We start from the raw sequence: 23,559 nt of genomic DNA, 5'->3' as shown, positions 1-23,559 counted from the left end.
AGAACAGCGACATTATGCTATTGTTAAAATTGGCAACATACTTTGTAACCTCGTCAAAGGCGCCTCTGGAAATGGACTTCAAAACATAGATTTGAATGCTGAAAAGTACGAAGTTCTACGAAGTATTTCGCTGATACAAATTGCAACATGCATCAAAAGACAATTGGTGACAGTCATACTTGTCGTATGTATCCAACTGGATAGCTGTCGGGATGGGATCATGATTATATTTTAGTACGCCGACGCGAGCGTCCAGATCCCCTATGTCGAACAGCTCCACCAGTCCCTCAACGAAGGCTATCATTTGCGGGACGTCCCCTCCCATGCTTCCGGAATAATCAAGGACAAAGATGATGTCAGGGCGACAGCAATCCTTCCGATCTGCATCCGAACAGACGTTAATAAGTATCAATATTAGTTTCATTCTTACACTATCCTGGGTAACTGTGTTCTATTGCATATGATATCAACTATGTGGTATATCACTAGTACTTCCGAAAATAATTTCATCAGGTTGGTAGAACATAGGATATATTGGAATTCTTATACACAACCAGAATTGCACAAAAGCAGTCTGGATAAGGAAGTCCACCCCAGTGATGAACCGGGACGAGGGGGGGTACAAGCTGAGCCACGTTTGGGATAGTGTTCTTCTCGCAGCAAAATAGCCACCTACATCGGCTACATATAGCGGCGAGAAGCAGAACTCCAGTTAGAAGCTCTGAGGAAGATGTCTGACAGACATCGAAACGTCAGCAAGTAAGTGCAATTCTGGTTGTGTATAAGAATTCCCATGTATCACTAGTACTTGCAGAAACGGACAGCCTCCAGATCGGCACAACTCAACATTATACTAGCTAATAGTGTTAGTTCTAATAACTTACAATTGAGTTCTTGCTCCTTTGTATCATCATTTTTTCACCTTTTGTCAAGAATCTTGTCTGTCATGGTCACCAAGCATGTTCTCCGGAAAGTGGGAGACACAACAAGCAATACTCCAGATCACCCCTACCTTTACAGTCACAGATCAGGTCCGTTCCAGACCACACCCCGGGCCACTGACACGTCCTGATGGCGTCCCCGGACACCTCCATGGCGTACCCGCCCTCGTTGTTGTAGCACCGGTAGTAACAGCTCTCTCCGAAGGTGTACCAGGGAGCACAGCCGAACCTTTTGGTGCAGTCAAGTTCAGGTGGCGCTCCACAACCTGAGGGCAAAAAAAAGACATAGAAAATAAAACCCTGAGGGCACAGAAACGTTTTTATCACGATGAGAAAAGTTGGGTCGATCTTGATTCAAACGATATTCCCATACGCGTACTGACAACTTTTTAATTGAAAATGATGAAAATACTCATGTCATAGACAGATTTAGGCCATTTTGCATGAAAATCTTGTTTGTTCAAAAGCATGAATTCAAGGAAATGGAAGTCGTATGTATCAAACACTGCCGGGAGTATCTACAGCCTACATGCGAAATATGACGAAAACTACATAGTATTACACATGTTCATTGAGTGTAAACGACTACAAGGGTACTGGGATAAAATTAAGGAACGAATGTCGAATTTATATATGGACATAAGCATAGAATATAACATAATCATATATATGTTACCTGGTGACAGTTCAAATCAGTACCTCACTGTAGCAAAGTATGCCATATTTCTGTCATGGTCTGAATATAAAGATAATCATTTTTTCTTCAAAAGCACAGCATCCTACGGTTATTCAACGCAATTTGTGATGCGCTAATTCCACTCAATACATAGCCCACAGCAAAAAAATGTGTATTAATGATGATTTTATAATTATGTTGCACATGTATGGCATTTTGTACACTTGATTATTGCTGATTGAATAAAATCGATCGAAAGAAAAAAAATCGAATTGTGTTTGCCTTCCTGTCTCAAAGTCAATTCTTTATCCTATTCCAAATGAGGCACATGATTGCTCATGACCGGGTTTCGCGTCGTTAAGAGGCGACACCTGGTCGGGAGCAGTCCACGTGCTCTCATTAACCACCTGTACATCCTCACCTGTGCATAGAACCTTTTATACGCCCTGCGCCTTTCATTCTCATATCTTGGCCGAGCTACGCCGGAGAGGTCGGACGGAGGTAGCTGGAGAGCTTTAGAGAAGTAGAGGGACATGGACGGAAGTGACTTGAGGGTGTATGATTTTAAGTGGATGGTATAAAGATATGAAGAGGGTATGGAAAGACAGGCCTATGCAGCTGGGAACTAAATTGAATTCATAATGCGTCTGAACTTTGTGAGGTTTCGTACGGTTTAGAAACTTGTCAAGCGACATCAAGAGCTTGACACCATCCCGGAGATGGTAACAACACATCTTGAACTAGGAACATGGAGAAGGGTCTATTGTTGCGTTCGTCAAGCGCGGGTGAGGTGACTGGTATACGCCTACCTCGGATGGCTTTGAACTCGGTTCCAAAAGGGAAAAGAGACAGGGGAGGGCGGCAAATGATCTGGAATGTCTGGCGGGGCTTGGATGAAGTTAGATTCATTTGGTAAGACACTGGATAGCGGGGATTGGAAAACTGTGGTAGCCCGCTTTGGAGGTAGCTGGGATGCGGCGAAGAAGAAGATGTTGGATGAGTTTAGGGCAGCACGCCGAACATTCGCTAATCCAGCCGCGGACAAGAAGATTGGTGAAGTTTATGTCAGACAGTCCCCGTTGCCGTGGATGTGTTGCACAAGAGACGTGAGACGTTTGGGGAAGTAAGGGTACTAAAACACCCGCCCACCCGCCCTTTTTTCCGTTCTCTGCTCGTAGACCGTTCAGTGACCCTTCGGTCGACACTCCGGACTTTTTTGCCCATACCTTAACCTTCTTCCGGAGATTCGCCTGGGGTCACTGCGGATAATGTACTATTTGAAACCGGTAATGTTTACGGTAGTTCACCTTTATCAACCGGGTGACCTGCATCGGATTCTATCCAAATTTTTTAACCAAAAAACGGTATTTACGAATATCAAGTCGACGGACGGTGGTTTCAAACTGCAACGTTTTGAAATAATAATAATTTTGAAACATTGAAGTTTGAAACTAGCTTCCGTCGACTTGATTGCCCTGTTTTTGAAACAGTGGACATTGGTTACCCCGCTGACAAAGATGAACTGGCGTTAAGGCCCCCTCTCACTTGACGTGCGGCACGCTTGCGGCATTGCTGCGTTCGTTCACTGCGGCACTGTTGTGTTAATTTCGCCGATTTTGTCTTGCACTCACACTGACGTGCGGCACTGTTGCGTTTCTAGACTAAATGAACATGTTATTGACAATTGCAGCATTGTTAATTTATGAAAAATCACCGTAAAATGATGAGAATGCCCCAAAATGAGATTTATAATGAAAAGATTTCCCTTATGATAATGAATTATATGGTACATATGCTATAAATAACCTTGAAAGACTTTTACAGTAAAGGAAATGACCCAAATGAACGGACACGAACTATATACCAGATTTCACTCGATGTGTACGTTTTGCACCATGTAACGTTATGTGTAATTATGTATGTTTATATGTTTATTCACCAATTTTGCAAATTTCTAAAATGAAAATGTTTGATATTTCATACTTTTTTTGTATGACGCTGAGTATTTTCATTGTCGGCGGATGGCTTGCCAGCCTATTGATGTCTAAGTCTATCATATTTGTAAAAAGTGAGAAAAATATGGCCCATGGGTCTGAATGACTGCAATTTTGTATTTTATCGGTGGCAGGCTACCAGCAATGATTAGCTTGTAACGTTATAACGCAAACGCAAACTCGTTATCATCCAACATAGATAATTTCTTTTTGAACGTTGTACGATAACCTTTATCTCTACATCCGTAGGTTAATCGATAAACCAGTTACTTATTTTTTGTTTTCAAGTATAAAATACTGACCTACTTTCCATTAAATAAATCAAAAGATGTATTTTTAAGTTAACTCTGAATACGGATACAAGGTAAGTTTTCTGGAATTCGCAGTGTTTTAACTGGATCGAAAACCGCTGTAAAATTATTAGAAATGCATCTAAAATAGTTTTTCGGTCATAAAATGATGTTTACTTTTGATTCTTGGTGTAAAATAGGCAAAATGTATCCTTGATACTGTTTGGGGCATGGTGGCGGCACTGTTGGGGCACCGTTGGGGCACCGTTGCGGCACTGTTGCGGCACTGTTGCGGCATCTTGCCACTTGCGTTATTTTTAAACTTTTTAAAAAACGTAGCGCTTGCTTGCGGCACTTCTAGGTTTGCTTGCGGCACCTCTAGGTTTGCTTGCGGCACCTCTAGGTTCCGTGGCGGTACATCTGCGTTTTCGAACGCAGCAATGCCGCAAGCGTGCCGCACGTCAAGTGAGAGGGGGCCTTTACACACGAATTATCTCATTGCCAATGCAAGGATCAGCATATACTACGAAATACACACCTCTCTTGCATCTCCAGTCCCTATCTCCATACCACCTTCCTCTGTAGCAGGTTGCGGTGGTTGTAGCCGGTATGGCGGAGCAGCCACGGCGGCAGCGGTAGGTGCACGTCGTCCCGGAGGGGAATGGGGCTCCCGGTGAATCACAGGTGTAGGTGGCCCAGAATCTATTGGGCGGAAACCCGCAGTCTGGAAATGAAAGACAAGAATAGGAGGATTTAACCGCTTCTGTATTGTACCATATTTACTTATTACTTGATAAGGTCTCCTCATCACGAGTGGCCTGCATCTAGGAGTTTGCATCTCTTGCATACCATCCTTCGCCATTCCAGACGGTTCTGGGACATCTTTTTTTTTTAAGTATTGTACTACAGACCAATCACTTGTCTATTTCAGGACCATATTGGTTGAACACATTCTTCCCTGTGTGAGTGCATCAAACCTGACCGGCTAAGTGGGGTAGTGAATTCGCCTTAGCAGTTCGACTTCGAAACGCCTGCTTCGCCGATTGAGTCAGTTAGTCGAGCTTGCCTAAGCTTGCTGTTTCTGACTAGACTCAGAAAAAAGAGATACTGCTAGAGTGAGCGTTAGGTTAGGCCGCGGAAGTGGTCTGTTTGGCCTTGCATGGAGCAAAATCGTTCGCAAAAGTTGTTGACAATCATGACATAGAGGTTTTTACTGGCGGACCCAAGAGCAGTTTCAAAATAAATCATTCCCTGTAAGCCCCATTCTTTGGTACTACACATGGAAGTGACCATCAGTGAGACCGCGTGGCGCAGCGGTGTGACTGGTTCAAAACCTACAGTCTTTTGCCGCAACTGGGGCAATTTCTGTCGTATTAAGGTCACTAGGCGCTGTATACAGGCTGCCATATCAGAACCTTGCGACTTAGCTTCGCCTATTGTAATTTCCTCGCAATTCAACCCCTGGCTGCGAGGAGAGAGTAGTCCTCCCCCCCCCCCAAATAAAATGAAGTACATACGACGCAGATGGCAGCCGCGCCAGGCAGGGCCGATCCATGTCCCGTCAATGCAGGTCCTGAAGGTGTTATCTGGCGTGCCGGTACATCCCTTTTCACGGTCACACTGGTAGTGGCAGGTCTCTCCATGGGTGTAAGGGGCGACGCAGCCGGTCCTGATCGTGCACCATGGGGGTAGAGGGGTTTTGCAATCTAGAAGGAAAATTATACCATGAAAGAGACTATTTTCAGCAAAGGCTCTGAACATGTGCACAACTGCATACGATGCAAAACATTCGTGTGGAAGTCTATATATTAGGGTATCGGCGGGTTTCTGCAATCTGGAAGGTAAATCATATATAAAAAGGATTTTTCAGCAAAGGGTCAGGACATGTACACAACTGCATACGATGCAAAACATTCGTGTGAGAGTGTATGTATTAGGGTATCGTTTTCAACCTGGTAGAATCGCCGATCAGATTCTCTGTTAGAATATAGAAAGATGTGTCAGTGTGGTCTTTCGTTTAGAAATAATTCTAGTCAATCCACTGACCGACATGACATCGAACGTTCTGACGGTCGTTTAAGGGAATATATTTAAATTTAGACTCATATCGGGATCTCTATCAGGAGAACTGCCATTCCTGCCAGATTGCAATCTCGATATTAATATATATATATATATATATATATATATATATATATATATATATTTGGAATGAACTGGCAGGCAGTAGTTGTACAAGACGTTGACATTTTTTCTTAAGGATAAAATTAAGGATTTTCCTAAATTCTTAAGGCTTCCAGACGCAGTATACATGCCGTTATGGATACAATTCTGTGCCACTTAAGAGAGCCTAAATCAAAATTTCTATTGTCTTTATTTGGTTTTCAAAATGATTTGGATTTACGCACTTTTATGACATCCTTCCCAGCGGTCGCCCTGCCATACTCCGTCCCGGCATGTCCTGGTCATGATGCTGGGCGAACCTGTACAAGTGTCGTTGCACCTGTAGGTGCAGGTCTCGCCGTCGGTGTAGGGGGCGCTGCAACCGGTCATAGTTGTGCAGTCGAAGTCCGGCGGTGGATCACGACAGGTCAATGGTTCTAGTAGTTTCAGAAACAAGAACGATGACATTCATTAAACACTTCTGTATAATGACTGAACTTTGAACTTTATTACAAGTACAATATATGATAGAAACTATTATACAAAGTACAAAATAAAGTTATAGGGTAAAACTTAACTTCTTAATTACTACAGCAATAATGGCTAGCATAAGTTTTCATATGTTTCAATCTAGTGAGGCTAATCATTAGTGTCGGTATTTGTTATCCAATAGAAATGTATAATTATCACCGGATTAAATCAGAAGGTAAGTTTACGGAACAATGTCAAATGACCAGGCTTCATGACGTCATATACACCTCGGGCGGGTTATTAACCTTTTTAACATAAAGAGTTACACATCGACCGCAAGCGTGAACATTACAAAGTATACGTAGGCAACAGCAATGTGTACATTTGACGCAATAAGACACTGGACAACGAAAAAAAGACTTCATGTCCTCCTATCATACGAGAATATACAATAAAAGTGGTCTAATAATTTGTCACAATGAAATCACGATCAAAGCAAACTGTATGTCACATTAATGTCAAGTTTAACATAATACATCAGAGTTAAGCTTAAAAAGTATTGTTTGGGCAATGCGTATTTGTTTCATTTTTCTTCGTACATACTACACGCCATTTCAAGCGCACATTGCATCATCAAGAGTCCATTGAAGTAGATGACCATATGCATACTAGCACCAAATATTAGTAACTGGGTTACACTGTGTGAACTTGTCCAACATGTAGGACAATCATGTCAAAAGAAGGTGTGCGTTAATCATATTCTACATGTAACTTACCACAACGGGGAACTATGCCGTCCCAAATTCCGTCCCTGCATGTCACGATGGTGCTGACGTACCCTGTACAATTACGGGCGCACGTGTAGGCGCAGGTGTCCCCATTGTTGTAGGGACCCGGGTTGAAGCATATTACATCGATGCACGGCGGGTAGCTTGGGGGACCAGTATCACAGCCACCTGAAGGAACTGGAAAAGATGAATATGTGGTAGGCATTTCAGTGCCACGTGCCCTAACTATCCCCCTAGGCCCTCTCTGTACATTTTGGGATAGTCTCCATTCATCATTTGCCATTGAAAATGAATAACCATTTAAAATGTAAGCAAACTGTAGAGGTTTGTCAAGTGACAACTTGTCATTGATTATGATATTGCATCACTGATGACACCTTCTATTCAATAAACACATTTGACAGACTGAGCTCTATCTCAAGTTGGCAGATAACATCCCAATGCACACACCTATATACTCCACAGCCAATCAAATCAAGGCAAAACTCACGGTAATGGTCAGGGAAATATGTTACGTTCATACCTATCGTTCACACCTATCGTACTTACGTGTGTTTGTGGGTTCAGATAGAGTAAACAGATGTTGTCTTTGAAAGTTAAAAAATAACGCAAGTGGCAAGATGCCCCAACAGTGACCCAAGAGTGACACAACAGTGACCCAAGAGTAACACAACAGTGACACAATAGTGACGCCAACATGACTTCAACATTATCAATGTTATATTTTGTCTACTTTGCACCAGGTATCAAAAGTAAACATCCTTTTATTATTGAAAAGCTATTTTGGATACATTTTGGATATCATTTTACAGCGGTTTTTTGATTCAGTTACAAGTTACAACAGTGACCCAAGAGAAACACAACAGTGACACAACAGTGACGCCAACATGCCTTCAACAGTGTCAAGGTTATATTTTGTCTATTTCCTATTAAAACGTAGGAAACATCAAGATCTAGATTTTTTTTTTATTTGTGAAAGTTGAAAATTGTTCAATAAACCTATAAACACACACCATTACACATACTTGTTGCAAAACACATAAGCGATGGAGTCAAATCTGGTATATGGTTCGTGTCCATTCATTTGGGTCACTTCTTTTACTGTAAAAGTCTTTCAAGGTTATCATATAACATAAGTAACATATTATGCATTATCACAAGGGAAAGTATTTCATTATAAATATCATTTTGAGGCATTTTCATCATTTTACAGTGATTTTTCATACATTGACAACACTGCGACTTCCGATAACCTGTTCATTTAGTCTAGAAACGCAACAGTGACGCAAGTAAGTATGAGCGCAACAGAACATCGGCGAAAATAACACAACAGTGACACAGTGAACGAACCCCGAAGCGACGCAAGCGTGACGCGAGTCTAGTGAGAGGGGGCCTTTAGGCTGCAACAGTTTTTAATCTAACAAACCATTTCTCATTTCTCTTAAACTGTAATTTACTGGAAAATGTCAAATGATCTATACATGTGTGTTGTTAACTTACTTTCTGAGCAACCGGCCCAGTCTGGACCCTGCCATCGACCCTCACGGCAGATCCTGGTCATGGTGCTGGGGGATCCCTCACACGTTCGGTTACAGTTGTAGGTGCAGATCTCACCAGCGACGTAGGGGGCGCTGCAACCGGAACGGGTTGTACAATCGAAGTCTGGTGGATCACCGCAAGCTGTTGGAGTAAATGAGAAGGGAAGAGTTTTGGTTGACTCTTTTGTACACTGCAGCTGTCCCCTAGAAAAACTTACACTATTACGATATTCAACGAAAACAGAGTATCATCAATCAACACCATAGGTGACGTCTATACAGCTGTCTATGACGCGTGTGTGTGTGCTTTAATTGTGTGTGTGCGTTTGTGTATGTTTGTGTGTGTGTGTGTGTGTGTGTGTGTGTGTGTGTGTATATTTGTGTGTGTGTTTGTATATTATCTGTGTGTGTGTGTTCGTGAGTGTATGTGTTTGTATAGATCTTGCTCACTGAAAGCTTGTAAGAGTACTTTCTTAGTCTAGATAAAGTTCTATCATTGTTTCTATGCAAATAAAAACGACTCGTGATGCATGTGATCATATCGCCAATATGCAGTTACTCAAGCAACTGTATATAATTTTTGAAAAGTCTGACCGTTTCCAAATACATATCCAGTTGCTTGAGTAACTGCTTTTTGGCGTATCTTATTATCTGCTGCTTCGTCGACATACATGTATAATGATATCATTGGTAGTTCTGTCGGTAATAGTAATTTCAGTTCACATACAAGGTAGACAACCGTTCCATGCCGGTCCACCCCAAACACCGTCGGTGCAGGTCCTGGTCATGGTGCTGGGTGTTCCGGTACAGCCACGATCACACACGTAGGTGCAGACGTCCCCGTGGTTTGTACCCGTGCAGGACACGGACGCGCACGTGAAGGTTGGTGGAAGAGCGTCGCATCCCGTATGAAGTACTATTGTGTTCATTGTATAGAAGTAATATCAGTAAAAGAGTTCTGCAGGTTTTGGCGTGCATTGTAACGGCGGGCCGCGGGAGAACTAAGATACCCATTTTCCACTAGGACGCCGCGCTCTCTCTGCGACCCAAAATTTGATAGATCGCTCAATGAGTAGTAGAAAAGTAATTGCAGAAAAAATTGTGCTTTGTACGTCGATGTAGGTTATAAGGTAATAAGATACGCCAAAAGTTGTTACTCAAGCAACTGGATATGGAGGGAACGATCCATATCCAGTTGCTTGAGTAACTATATTTTGGCGTTTGTGCTCTGTGTTTTGTTGTGATATGCCCAATATGAAGTCGAGAGTTACAAACACCCATTAACGGTTTATGGTCGCAGTGAGAACGCAGTGCAATCGCCGTCCAATGGAAAAGGGGCCTAACTGAATGGATAATGTACTTTTTTACGACCTGAGACTCCGGGCTACAGTGAAAGATGTCACATCCAAACAAATCATACTTGAATTTCAAGTAGTTTGCTTTTACCTTTTGTGCATTTTTAGGCTCGGGTAAAACTTAAAGATAAAAAGTACTCGCTCAACCCGCCCTGTGCGTTCTAGTACTTCACTTATAAATGTCAATATTAATGATCCGCACGTTTGTGTGATGTCAGCGTACATGGAGGATCATGTGCGTACTATACCAAATGAGAACTCAGATTTCATTAAAATAGATCACACCTATATATTTGCACCTATTTATCCATCTAACGCAGTAGAGTATATAGTTTGTTTGGATGTACTAAAAGACGTGTAAGAATATCAAATTATCTGTAGGGATCCTATGTATGTGTTAACGTACTTGGAGAGCAACCGCCCCAGTCGGCCTGGCGCTCCCATCGACCCCCGCGGCACGTCATGGCAGTATGCGTTCCTATGCACGTGTCGTTGCAGGTGTAGGTGCAGATCTCACCCTCGGTGTAGGGGCCGCTGCAGCCGGTCCTGATTGTACAGTCGATGTCTGGCGGAGGAGGACATTCTTCAAATATTGGTTCTGTTGGAGTAAAACAGAAGGGGAAGGATCGGTCAACCTTAGACCTCTTGTACAACATACACATGTGACTATGGCAATTGCCACGGCCAATATCTATTTGCACTCCTGTCATCTTTTATAATATACCACTCTCCTACGCAGAGGGGACCAAAGTCGTCTCAAAACTCATCTTGTTCCACCTCTGCTTTCTGAAGTTGCGGTTACTGTGGGCGTCGCCACAAACCAGCTGTCAGCCAATCAGAGAAAAGGCCTTTATGTTTAGCATATCCAACTGTAGACTACAATTATATTCGTAGGATCCATGTCCCTCTATCATACATATACATACATACATAGTTTCACCTTTCGACAAACACGTTTTCTGGTGTAATTCTATTAACCTAATGCAGCCTGTATGTAAATGTATTAGAGTCAAGCTTAGGCCACATCAATTTAATTTCTTGGTTCACGGATTCGCTCGCTCCTATTTTTTGAAAAAAAAAAAAATTACCACTCAGCAAGTTTTCACCATTAATGAAACCATTCATCAACTTTCTGGTGTAGCAAATTGGCCTTTATATCATAAGCTCCTTAAAGTGTGGGTACAGGTGCTGTTACTGTACAATAATAGTGTTTTTGTACTTTTTCCAAGCTGAAAACTTTTTTTCTTTATGTTTTGGATTAGCCGTTGCCTTTATCCCAACCATTTTACAATTTTTATTTTTATTTCGCCCTTTCGCTCCATATTTTTCATGAAAAAATCCGTGAACCAAGAAATTAAATTGGTGTGGCCTTAGGCAAGTTATGCATTTTTTCGGGGTGGGACAGGGGCTGTCGGCACATTCCTTTTTTTTTATTATAAGCGCGCTCAAGTAACATACAATGTCAGCGAGACGTTACAATACTGGCAACAGCCAATGGTAACTGTGTTAGCTTCTCAGACATACAGAAAATATTGCAAATAAAGAGTATTCAGTTATGTTCTCTTACCGCAGCGTGGGACCGTGCCGTCCCATATTCCGTTATTGCATGTCACGAAGGTGCTTACTAGTCCAGTACAACCGCGGGCGCACTGGTAACTGCAGGTATCTCCATTGTTGTAAGGAGCCGCGGAGTTGCACGTTGTGGTGATACATGAGTAGCTCGGCGGACCAGTCCCGCAGCCCTCTAAATGAGAAAAAGGAAAATTAATAAGTAATTCTAGATATGTTCCATGAGCCCCAGCCATCGTCATCGATATCTCCGTTTCCTCAGCCTTGTGCGGAACCAAATATTCAAGAAATATTCTTCCACGTACAGCTATTGTAACTGTCCAGACAAGGTGTTTGACAAGAGAGACGTTAAGTTTGTTATACGAATCGAGAAATCGGTGGTGATCGTAAGTATCAATGAAAGGAAGACAGACCTGGCCTTCTTTATACCAAAATGTCAGTAAAATATGCTATTTGAAGAGTAAAAAAGGCCAAGTGGGAGGTCAACTATCTATCACAGTAACATAAAACAAGAAAGCTTTTAAAAAAAGCTGGCCGGGGCGCATTTGGAAGGACTACCTCAAAATTTCATGTTGTGTTCCAGTAAAATGTGCATCATTATTAAACTAGAAGTTTATATCTAAAATCTATGGGAAGTTGGCTGGAAACCTTTGTTCACTGGTATAATTGGATTTTCCGGCGTACTTTTGTGGGCGGAATTGTATCCCTTGTGTGCGCTGTGTGCCGGATATAAAAATCGTAAAAGAAACTCCGGTGCGAGACCACAGCCAAAGGCGGGAAGAGGTCCCGGATGTGCATTGTCGTTCTTTCTTCGTGACAGAAATTTCACTGTGGAGAACCTCTTAATTGGAATTCCACACGAATCCAGTGATCTTTGATTCTACCAATGGGATGTTGTGGACTCTTCAGTATGAAGCGTAGAAGTGCATCAGTGCGTCTATTAAAGTGTATCGCACACATGACAGGGTCTGATCTCATTAGGTTCCATTTGTCTTGTTGTGGTAATGCTTTAGCTTCTTCATAGGTCAGGTCAGGATTCAGGGTCATGAACAATTCTGGCCAGTTTAAATCATTAGCAGACACAGTGACAAACCATGTTGGTGGTCCAATAGTGTTTATTTTTGCTAGCAAGTTTAGCAGTTGGTCCTTGAAGTAAGCTGCTGTTCCACGTATATTCTTCATAAAAGTGTATGATGTGCTTTCAACATGTTGATCAATTTCATGATGCAGATCGCCTGCTGTTAGTGGCTGTGCTATGGATTGTGATCTAACATTACTCTGCTTTTGCATTCTACATACAATGGATATCTGACTGTACAATTTCTTGATTTCATACGAGTTCAAGGCAAAGAAGAGCCATGGGATGTTTTTTCTCCAGCAATCATTGATATTGAGCAAACGTGATTGGAAGTACTGTAAGTCTGTTAGTTGTACATCACGCGTCTGTTTGAAGCCATTTTTACCATATGGGTATAACTGTGGAAAACAGTGTTCCTCAAGATCAGTCTCTTTAAATATGCTTTGTGGTGGTGATGTTTCACGTGGTAGTGATATCACTGGGACATTGTCTGTTACATTCTGCAACAGAGATTGTAACTGGACATTTGGATTAATGTAGTTACAGGGAAAAGCTGAGAGTTCTTGGACAGTAGAAGGTGCACTTGAGAAGTCTGGTTCATTGGCGTCTGTGATCATTGGATTGAATTCACTTGACTTTTTTACCCAGTTTTCAAAGGTAGCTATGTTCACATGTGAATATAGATGATTATGCGTTACCAGCCATGTAAGAGCTTCATGCATTTTGGAAAATCGTACAATGTGTTGTGGGTCTGTTCTTTGTGTTTTACTTTCATTTGTCTGACAAGGGTGTACTATTACTAGCCCAGCTGTATCTTGGCTATGTGGTAACAGTTGGCAAGTAGTTTCAATGTTGGTAGGGAAACTTATGGCTTGACCTTGTTCACCAAATTGTCCACCTGGTAATACAATTAACTTGATGAAGGTGTATTTCAAACTGACAAGTCTTGTTTCCATTCTACTGAGTTGTTTCAGGCATGATGGAATGTCACCTGGATCCATATTGTTAGTCCAAGCATTGGGTATGGGTTTGTCTTTTTCAAGACAAATCAAACACTTTGAACAGAGATGATGTTGACCAGAAATATCATTGACTATTTTGTCTATGACAGCATTGTTGCAGTTTCGCACTTGGTCATGAAATAACAATTGTCTACATATGCTACAGTAGTACTTTGGCTGCTGTTTTATATAGCAATGAAATGCAGGAAAGTCTGATTTGTATTGTTCACTGGTATAGTCTATGCTATGTTCTCTAACATATTTTGTAGCCAATGTTTTTCTCACTCTATCACAGTTTTTCCTCTGTCGTTGCGTTTTTTCTTGTGAAGATTCTTGTTCAGCTCTTTTTGCTTTGCTAGCTTTGCGTGATGTCCTTTGTTTTGCAAGTCTTTCGGCTTTTTGCTCAGGGGTCTCATTTGCTTGTTTTGCTTTGTATGATGCTCTTCGTTTTGCAAGTCTATCGTCTTTTTGCTCAGGGGTCTCATTTGCTCGTTTTGCTCTTTCCTGTGCAAGTCTATCTGCTTTTTGCTCAGTTGTCTCATCTGCCTGTTTTGCTTTGTATGAAGCTCTTCGTTTTGCAAGTCTTTCATCTTTTTGCTCACGGGTCTCATTTGCTTGTTTTGCTTTGTATGATGTTCTTCGTTTTGCAAGTCTTTCATCTTTTTCCTCAGGGGTCTCATTTGCTCGTTTTGCTTTATATGATGCTCTTTGCTGTGCTGCTTTTTGCTCACAGGTCTCATTTGCTTTCTTTGCTTTGTATGATGTTCTTTGTTCTGCAAGACTCTCTGTCTTCTGTTGATAGGTTTGTTTTTCTTGTTTGTCCTTGCATATTGCGCTTTGGATTGCAAGACCTTGCACTTTTTTATCATTTAAATTTGATGCTGCATTTGGTGACATTACTAATTGATTCAAGAGGCCTTCATTCCTGTTCTCTGGCATAGCACTTGGATGTTTGCTTGTGGTGCATGGCACAATGTTTTTCCCAGTACTTTGGTTACAATGTGGTGCAAATGGAAATGCTGTGTTTGGTTGTTGTAGGTTCTCTTTCGTAGATACAAACTCTGGTTTAACCAAGGTGTATGTGTGTTGTTGTTGAACTTGAAAGCAGTTTTCTGACTCAATCATAGAAGAAACATTGCTAGTCAGATTGATAATGTGTATACCAGTAGGTTCAACTGATAAGAAAACATTTTCTGCTTGTACTGGGACAACCTCAAAATTGCATGTTGTGTTCCAGTTAAGTTGTTGCAAGAATGAAACTAGATTGCTGTTTGAACTGTGCATGCTTAAAGTAGAAGTGCCATGGCTATCTGGCAATGCTGTTATGGGACTTCTGGCATGTGAGTCATAAACAAAATACTTGTTATCAGCGTGCAACAATGCTACTGTTGAACCAGTTATTCCATGTGCTGTTATGAAAAGACAAGTGTTGGATTCAGCAAATGCTGCTTCTAGGGCTTTCTTTAAGGTGTAATAAGGATAGACTGCTTCTGTGGCAAATATGTCTCCAGTGTAAGACTCTTTTATTGATACACGTACAGTATTGTTGTAAAGTTGCAAATAGTCTGGAATATCATCAACGGAGAGGAACTCCACACCAGATCTTAGTGATGGTTTTATGTAGGTGTATAGTGCATCTCCTTGAAAAAGTACACCATCAAGGTCTGTACTTGTCCAGGTAATTGCTTGTCTGCAAGTACTGTGGTTAACAACTGCCATTAAAGCATTTGCAGTGCATTGTTTGCCTCTATTATCTCCACTGAAAATGATGTCACCTTGGTGGTATTTTCCCGATAAAATAGATTCACACATTGTTCACAATATATGTGTTCTTTGCTTGACTTTATTTGCACAATGCACAGTGCTCAGTGGCACGATTGAGTCTGGTGTGTGCAAAATGCACAGTGCTCAATGGCACGATTGGTCTGGTGTGTGCAAAATGCACAGTGCTCAATGGCACGATTGGTCTGGTGTGTGCAAAATGCACAGTGCTCAATGGCACGATAGGTCTGGTGTGTGCAAAATGCACAGTGCTCAATGGCACGATAGGTCTGGTGTGTGCAAAATGCACAGTGCTCAGTGGCACAATTGGTCTGGTGTGTGCAAAATGCAGTGCTCAGTGGCACGATTGAGTCTGGTATGTGCAAAATGCACAGTGATCAATGATCTGTTAATAGGTCTCAAGGTCTAATTTGGTTGGATCAAGGACTCTCTTTCAAACCTCTTTGGTTGGATGCAAAATGTAATGCGTAGATTTCAGCAGAAGAAGTATAAATGTGTACTGTGTAAAATCTTATTGAGTACAGACTTTTGCTAGCTGTAAGTTTCTGTATATTACTGTGTCACTTGTATATATAGCAGAGAACAGTCTAAGGCGTCACTGAAACAGAAAGAAAATATTGTCTTGATCACATAACATCTTACTAGTACCAACAAAAAGCAAAAATCTACAAAAGTTCAGGTGTGACATCTTGCCAACTGCTTTGCTGATTGTTTAACAGTTAGCTACAATCCGTTGTTTTCTACTATTCTTTGGAAATGTATGTTTTAATGTATTAGAATCCGATCCATCTTTTCAACTTGTACGATATTTTTACAATCAAAAATGCCCTGCATAATGCCTCGCATCGGCTCAAGCACAGTGCACCATTAAACTATCTAAATTCTCGTCAATCCCCACACACTGGTTTTACTAAAAAAACTATATACCGTTCCTTGGAAATATGTTTCAATGTGTCCGAATTCATGATCACTATCTTTTCAAATTGTACGTTACTCTTACGATCGAAAATGTCCTGCAGGACCTCCTGCAGCTGCATATATAGACGCACGCCCCCCTCCCACCCGCACGTAAACTGTTCCAATCGTTGCACAATAAACTTGACTGTATACCCTCCACAAAATCTTTCGTCAAATGTCGTGCTCATTTTACTCACATGACACTACGCCTTAGAATGTAATGTTATATTTTAATACATCCGAATTCCAGAAAGATAACTTTACAAACTGTACCAATTTCTGTACGATAAAAATCTCACCTCCTCCGCACCGTCAACGCCCGTGAGGGTATTTACCGGAATAACCCGAAATGACCCGGAATAACCCGGAATAACCGTAATATTTCTTGTTCCCATGGCCATATATACATTATTTTATGCCAAAATATTGCATTCTGCGATCTTAACTTATCAAAGCACACTGTATTTCGGTAGCTTTCATCCTTTATTAAGGTTATTCCGGGTTATTCCGGGTTATTCCGGGTTATTCCGCTAAATACCCGGACCCGTCAACGCTATCGCAAAATGAACCGTGCGATTTAACGACAACTCCTCAAATGTTACATGACCAGTGTTTTACTGCAAATCAAGAAACATTTTCCTTTCCTAGACTTTGCTAATGAGCGCTGCAATGTTTTCTGTACGAGTAGAGGTCATGGATAAACAGTATTCTTACAACGTTTATTTGAAGGGCTAAGAAGGGCTGAGAATTGTCGTAAAAACGCACGGTACATTGCGTTTATTTGAAGGGCTGAGAAGGGCTGAGAATTGTCGTAAAAACGCACGGTACATTTTGCGACCATAGCAGACCCATCCAAGGACGAACCATTAAACCGGGGACAAAGCCGGGCGCCTGCGGCGCCCCGGCAAAAAACAAGCAAGTAAGCAACCGACAGACCAACCGACAGAATATAAAGTATTTAATCAAGATACCAATCAGTTACTATCAGAGGAGGAAATTTGACAGATTTCTAAACGATTTCAATACTGTACATAAAACACATAAAATACATTAAAAATACAACCAAGTTAAAGGGAGGCCATCTGCCTCTTACATTAAAGCTTGGTGACCTCTACGAAAAAAATTATTCCAAAGTTTATTTTGCATTTATTTTCAGTGTTAAGACCTCAGAGATGTTGTGTCGAAAACTTCGCGCCACCTATTAGGAGGAAAGAAAGAGTAGATTTACTGCATTGGCCACAATTTATGCTCACTCACCGACACAGACAACGCCAGCATCTTCATTGTGTCCACATTCATTAGGTCCGGTGAAATCACAGCTGGGCAGACTCAACTCAGTTCCGGTGCATAATACCTCCGTCATCCAGATCGGTCCGGTCCCCTGGCCGAAATGAGCAGCATGTGTTGCCTGCACGGCGCCGGGGAGCCCCAACTGACGGCAAGCCACGACGGCGTCAGGTAGATTCCAACTGTCGTCACATATGGTCCCCCATTCTCCATTTCTTAAAATTTCTACCCTCCCCTCATGTCCACCCGATCCATCAACGAGCCGGATACCTGTAGAAATAGGCAACAATGTTACTTGGCGGATTTAGCTGCTTCTCTTTTTGCTATCAATGAGAGGTCTGCCTGTAATGTCATTTCAACTTAATTTGAAGGTACTAAATTAGAGAAGAATACTGTTCATAACTGCCCATTGTCACTTGTATATCTACCGTATGTTTATACCATGTACTTGAAATTAGCCCTCGGGCACGAACTTGCAAATTAACTTCTACACTAAAATGGCGTCAGAAATTCATTCCACCGTTGTCCTTACAAAAGTTTACCGTTTGTGGTCTTCGGACCTTACTAATGAAAATAAACAAACTTTATTCGTCTCAAGCTCAGAGGCGCTAAACCACGGCGTGTGAATAACTATAGTGGAACTTTTCTGACCTACACAGGAAACCGCTTAACGTAGATAGTGCAATTTGTCAGCTGATTGTTTCGACTGTTGGACACCAGTTCGCTATTTTGACATCAACGTTTGATGTTTGTGACTTGTTTTAATAATATCCTATAATTTTTTTGCATTTATTGCAAATCCGTTCTCAGATTGTATAACGAAAAAACAACAACTATGAAGCAGTCGGTGTATGCTGGAATTCTGAAAAGCTTTCTTACTTTGTTGCCACGAAATTTTGGCATGTAACCCAAGAACTACAATGATGATCACCGGTAGACTCAGGCGGGCATTGACACTGTAAAAAGAAAAGCATTTGAAAAAATTCTGGGTTGCAGTTTTTCTATTCCATCCATTCCATATCACAATGGCATTTGCTGTAAGCTTTGACCGTACAACTTCAAGATGACTATATACTCGTAGGATATCAAGAACGTCCATATTCCCTAAATCAATAGCTGAGCGCTCTCTTGGCACTCTCACGGCGCTCTCATGGCACGAATCATTGCATCGCCAACCTCGACGCTCTCACGGCGATGGTATGACCCGGTTCCATACCATCACCTTGGTGCATATGATCTTGGTAGGTGACGATGACACTCCTACCGCGCTCCCATGGTAACCTTTGCGATCCCACCGCGCTGTCACCGCGATCGGCAAAAATTGCCATCACAGCGAGAGCACCGTCCAAGCGGAATGGTGGCCTTACTTTTTTGTTGCCGCGTGTTTTGACAGTCACAACTCAAGCGCCGTTTTCACAGTGTACAATGACAGAAGCGAAGGATGAACGTTTTCAATGTGTTAGTTGTTATTTATTGTTGTTACTTATGTCTGACGTTAATTTAATTTTGCAATTTTGATCATATGTTATTTTTTGCCAGTGATAATCTTGGCGAAAAAGTGCACTCACCACAAAAGCTAAGAAACACGGCGATCTACTAAAAGCCTCGACTGCTGACAGGTCGCTCAATGGAAATCCATTCATACATTTGTTTAGAACATTTTTTAAGGTTTGGATGTTTCGTTGTCCTTTAATTAAATCACACTATTATACCGTGCGTCATATCATAATTATAAAAAAAAGGTCACAAAATCCAACTTAGTTCGCTCAGGCGATCACCGTCTACTGAGAAGGGAGAATTTCAAACTTCTTATCAAGCCAATCGCTGCTTAAAGCTTTGTAATTATCTCCACTATTGTAATTAATCTCACCCCAGCAAGCCGACATTGTTACATTTGACCGAAGGGCCGCACACGCCCGCAGCAACTTACATTGCGTGCGAGAGGAGGCAAAAACAACGTCCGGTCGACTAACAGGTCCACCCATGAAAAGTTTGGGGGCTTTACCGTGGTCATGCATATTCATGAAAACACAATGGAAACGTCAGAAATCTCATGAATATTCACACATTGGCTTCAAGCGAGTGAGCATAAACAAAACTTCGCACGCGCCCGCAGCATTCTGGGAGAGGGCGAAAACTCGTTTCCATTGTGACGTTAAAATTACCATAATTTATTTCCTTTGCGAGCAGCCCACAGCTGAAGCTACAACCAATCATCCAATTACTTTCACTTAGTCGCAGCTGACTACAGAAAACAAGCAGCAGAGAAGCGTCAAAAAAACTATTTCTACGTGGTACAGTGAATGGGTAGTTTAGACAATTAATGGTAGGTGATATCATTGATTCCCTTAATTGGTAGTAGACTATTTACCTGCCATATAAACATTTTTCATCTGAGAAAAAATTCCTTCCATGAATTTGTTTGTATACATGTTTTACGGGATCTACCAATTTTTCACCGAGTTTTGCCCATTATTGTATAAGCTGTACTTGAAAGTTTGTGTCTGGTTCGGTGGGGTCAAAAATGACCCCAGCCAATTATGAATCACTAATTACGTAAAGATCAAGAAATTTCAATAAAATAACAGGCATTCCTCATCATTGCTATTACAGCAGCAAGTTATAGTTGCTTAGATGAATAAACACCGAATATTTTGAAATAAATATAGTATTTTAGTGTAAAACACAGTTTTTAGACATTCTGCATAAATTATGATAATAGGCACTAATCACCTATGCTAATGAAAGTGAAAATGTTTCTAATTAATAAAAAAACAATATATGGACAGAATGTGCAGAAGGAACCTACAAGAAAAATCTTTGCGGGAAAATAGACAAGAGTTATTGTATGTATGTATTTAGGTGACGGAGTACGGTGCTTAATTAAGCAAAAAATTCATTACTTTTCACAAATATTGTATCTTTTCTTGTCAAAAAACATGATTATGCTATCAGTATTAATGTAGCATCAAAATTATTGATTAGAAATTGCTAAGACAAAAACATTGTTAAAGTAAGTGGAGTATGGTAGATTTTTAGAGCAAAATGTGGTTTCTCCTCATTTTCTGCATAAATTATGATAATGAGTAAAAATTGCTGCCACCAAAACTTGTCAAAATATTTTTCATAGATTGGTGAAACATTAAATACAAAGAAATGATCAAATAAGCCAGCAGAAACATGTCTATGAGCAGAACAAAATGGGGTCAAAAATGACCCCATACGGTCAGATTCGTCGTAAAAATGTATCGGTCGGATGAGGGTTAAAATGTAAAATAATTGTATGTTGGAATGATCGCCTTAGCTTGGAAACTTTTCTCCACGGGTCGGCTTAGTGGTGTTTCACTGGCCCCTGGCTATAATATACTGGCCTTTTTCTGACTTTCTATCATTCCAAGCGGTCTTTCTCATTACTCCCATCCCGTAGAGAAGGAATTGAAACAAATCTCGTAAAATTCCCGGCATGTGATATAATGACTAGGCGGGACGGCAACAGTCTCATCACCGTACAGGTAACCCTGAGCTCACAATGGTATGATTACAGATTACACACGTTACAGACGGGTCTCTTATCATGCCCTTTTCTCTCTCTTCTGACAATTTGCTCTTTCTTTTACACTAGATTTCCTTTTGACTTTATATCAGATTTATTTATTCATTCATTCATTCATACATTCATAGGTTACAAGACAAGAAGGAAAATCACACAAAAGCCACCAGATTTAGGGTCGTATTGTGACAGAAAAGGAACAAAACATCGGGTCAAAATCTATATGACTTGAAAATGAGGCTGAAATACTGTACAAACATGAAATTAGGAAGATACGCGGATAACAAGCTTTCTTGTAAGGGTTATTGACGCCCGAATTCATGGAACGGACTACTTTCTCTCGCGGAAGGAAAAGAAAACTGCATAGACTCTCTGCACGGCGTGGCGGCTGCGGTGCGGTTGGGAATCTTGCCTCGGCGCGGTATTAAAAGAGGTCCTGTGCAACGGTACTCTGTCTTGGCCTGGTTGGACATGGGTTGGGAAGGGTTGAGTTTCTGCCGCGGTGCGCCATTGGAAGGGCTGGAAATGGCCTGGTGAAGCGTTGTCGCATTGTATCTGTCGGCCACGCTATTTTTGAACTGGGTTGGGGCCAATGTCATATCGCTGGAAATAGTATTCCATCAGCCAAAACTTTTACTGTTAAGCACAGAAATGAGCCAATGAATCAAGAAGAAACTTAATCAGTTCTTGACCAGCCAGAAAACTAATCCTAAGATTGTGACAACAGTCTTCGGTTCTGTGATTAAAGTTCTTCGATACAAAGTCCTGGAGAAAATACTTGCAAAACATGCGCTTGTCGGGTTTGAAAAACGGCAAGAAAGGAAGATTTGCTCTGCAATTACTTCCAAAAGATGTCTCAAAGATCTTGTGGTCTGGTGAGTGAAAAGGTTAGTACAGAAAAACCTACCGACGAATCACTGCGATTTCGCAACGTCAATCTTGTCGTATGGCCTGTTTTGTGGGACCGCGGGGGCAAGTCAACCAGGGTCCTTTTTGCCGTATGGACGAGTCGCCACTCGGGCCTCCTGTGAATTTTGCTATCCAAAGCCGCCAAGTATACCAGCATCTTTGCAACATATTCCAGTATTACTTCAACTACGTGCAAAAGAGGCGCACTGCAGTCACAGCTACGACAGGGCAATCTGTACTAAGTCTAATTTCTCACCTTAAAGTTAAACTCTATTTTTTTTTGTTTCAGGAGTACGCATTCGGTCCATTTTCAGCTAGGTTACGGGTAAAATCTTTCTATACATGGAGCTCATACAATACTGCTGTATTCCAAGCATTTTAAGTTAACAAGAAGATGACAAACTTACCCCATGTTGACACGAAGTCGGGTTCTGTGCCCCGGAGAGTCCTCTCCTCACAACAGCGGACCGACACACAGAGCGCTGCAGGCAGGCAGGACTCCGACTGACAGACTGACTGTTTCTTGACGGGTCTTCGCATATAATAATCAATTATCTACGTCTGCGGTAATTATTTTAGTCTGCAAAAGGACAAATTGCGTTATAATGACAGTGGCTTCGTGATAGAACACCCTTTCAAGTGCACTGGCGTGGTTATGATGACTAGTCTTTCTATGTCAAGGGTTAACCGACCTCATTTATCAATTGTGTGTGTGTCTTAATATGTTGACACTGTCGACGTTATAGTGAGAAAAATTGTCGTTTTGCGTGTCTCAAGTTGTTTTAATTGATTTTCATGAAGATTACTCGATTGTTCTTAATGTCTATATATTGTTTTTAGCTCTTTTCGCTCTCCCTCAAACCATTTACTCCCTCCCTAAATATGTCTGTCACTAATTATGTAAAGCCTACGGCGATGACGTACACCTGGCAAGGCCGTCTCAAACTATCATTTTTGTCCCTAACGGTAATTATTTCGTATGGCCGGCGTTTATTTGTCAAGACATTGATGATAACGTCGATAATACGGCGAACGTACAAAGACTTCCGTCCAACAGATAGTGAATGATACTAATACCCCCTTTCCACCAGACGGCGATCGCGGCGACCTTAACTTTCATACTCGGTATATCATAGAAAAAATGTAAAATGTGAACGAGAAGACAATAAAATGTACAAAGTGTAAAAAGATTCGTTTCTTTTCTATACAA

At 41.4% G+C, this 23,559-nt stretch overlaps 1 protein-coding gene across 1 annotated transcript; it reads right to left on the bottom strand.

Annotated features, from left to right (window-relative positions):
* Positions 1-100: 100 nt before the first annotated feature.
* Positions 101-22,866, bottom strand: LOC118428576 (sushi, von Willebrand factor type A, EGF and pentraxin domain-containing protein 1-like). The gene is made up of 13 exons (XM_035838674.1): positions 22,757-22,866; positions 18,770-18,846; positions 17,861-18,160; positions 11,784-11,960; positions 10,623-10,814; positions 9,589-9,777; positions 8,824-9,003; positions 7,312-7,500; positions 6,310-6,501; positions 5,419-5,607; positions 4,440-4,625; positions 1,013-1,207; positions 101-381 (listed from the first exon to the last, which is right to left on the bottom strand). The coding sequence occupies exons 1-13, from the start codon at positions 22,759-22,761 to the stop codon at positions 116-118; spliced, it is 2,337 nt and encodes a 778-aa protein (XP_035694567.1). The 5' UTR covers positions 22,762-22,866; the 3' UTR covers positions 101-115.
* Between the last annotated feature and the right edge of the window lie 693 nt (positions 22,867-23,559).

Source organism: Branchiostoma floridae, chromosome 13 (genome assembly GCF_000003815.2).
Source record: "Branchiostoma floridae strain S238N-H82 chromosome 13, Bfl_VNyyK, whole genome shotgun sequence".
NCBI classification, from domain to species: domain Eukaryota; kingdom Metazoa; phylum Chordata; class Leptocardii; order Amphioxiformes; family Branchiostomatidae; genus Branchiostoma; species Branchiostoma floridae.
The sequence above is the reverse complement of the archived record's forward strand: the minus strand, read 5'-3'. Positions and strand labels throughout refer to the sequence as shown.

Excerpts from the sequence above, each read along its gene's own strand:
- LOC118428576 (XM_035838674.1), bottom strand. Across the intron at positions 6,502-7,311 it reads CGGCATAGTTCCCCGTTGTG|AACCATTGACCTGTCGTGAT; the intron begins GTAAGTTACATG and ends TGAAACTACTAG. Across the intron at positions 4,626-5,418 it reads GCGCGGCTGCCATCTGCGTC|ACTGCGGGTTTCCGCCCAAT; the intron begins GTATGTACTTCA and ends TTTCATTTCCAG.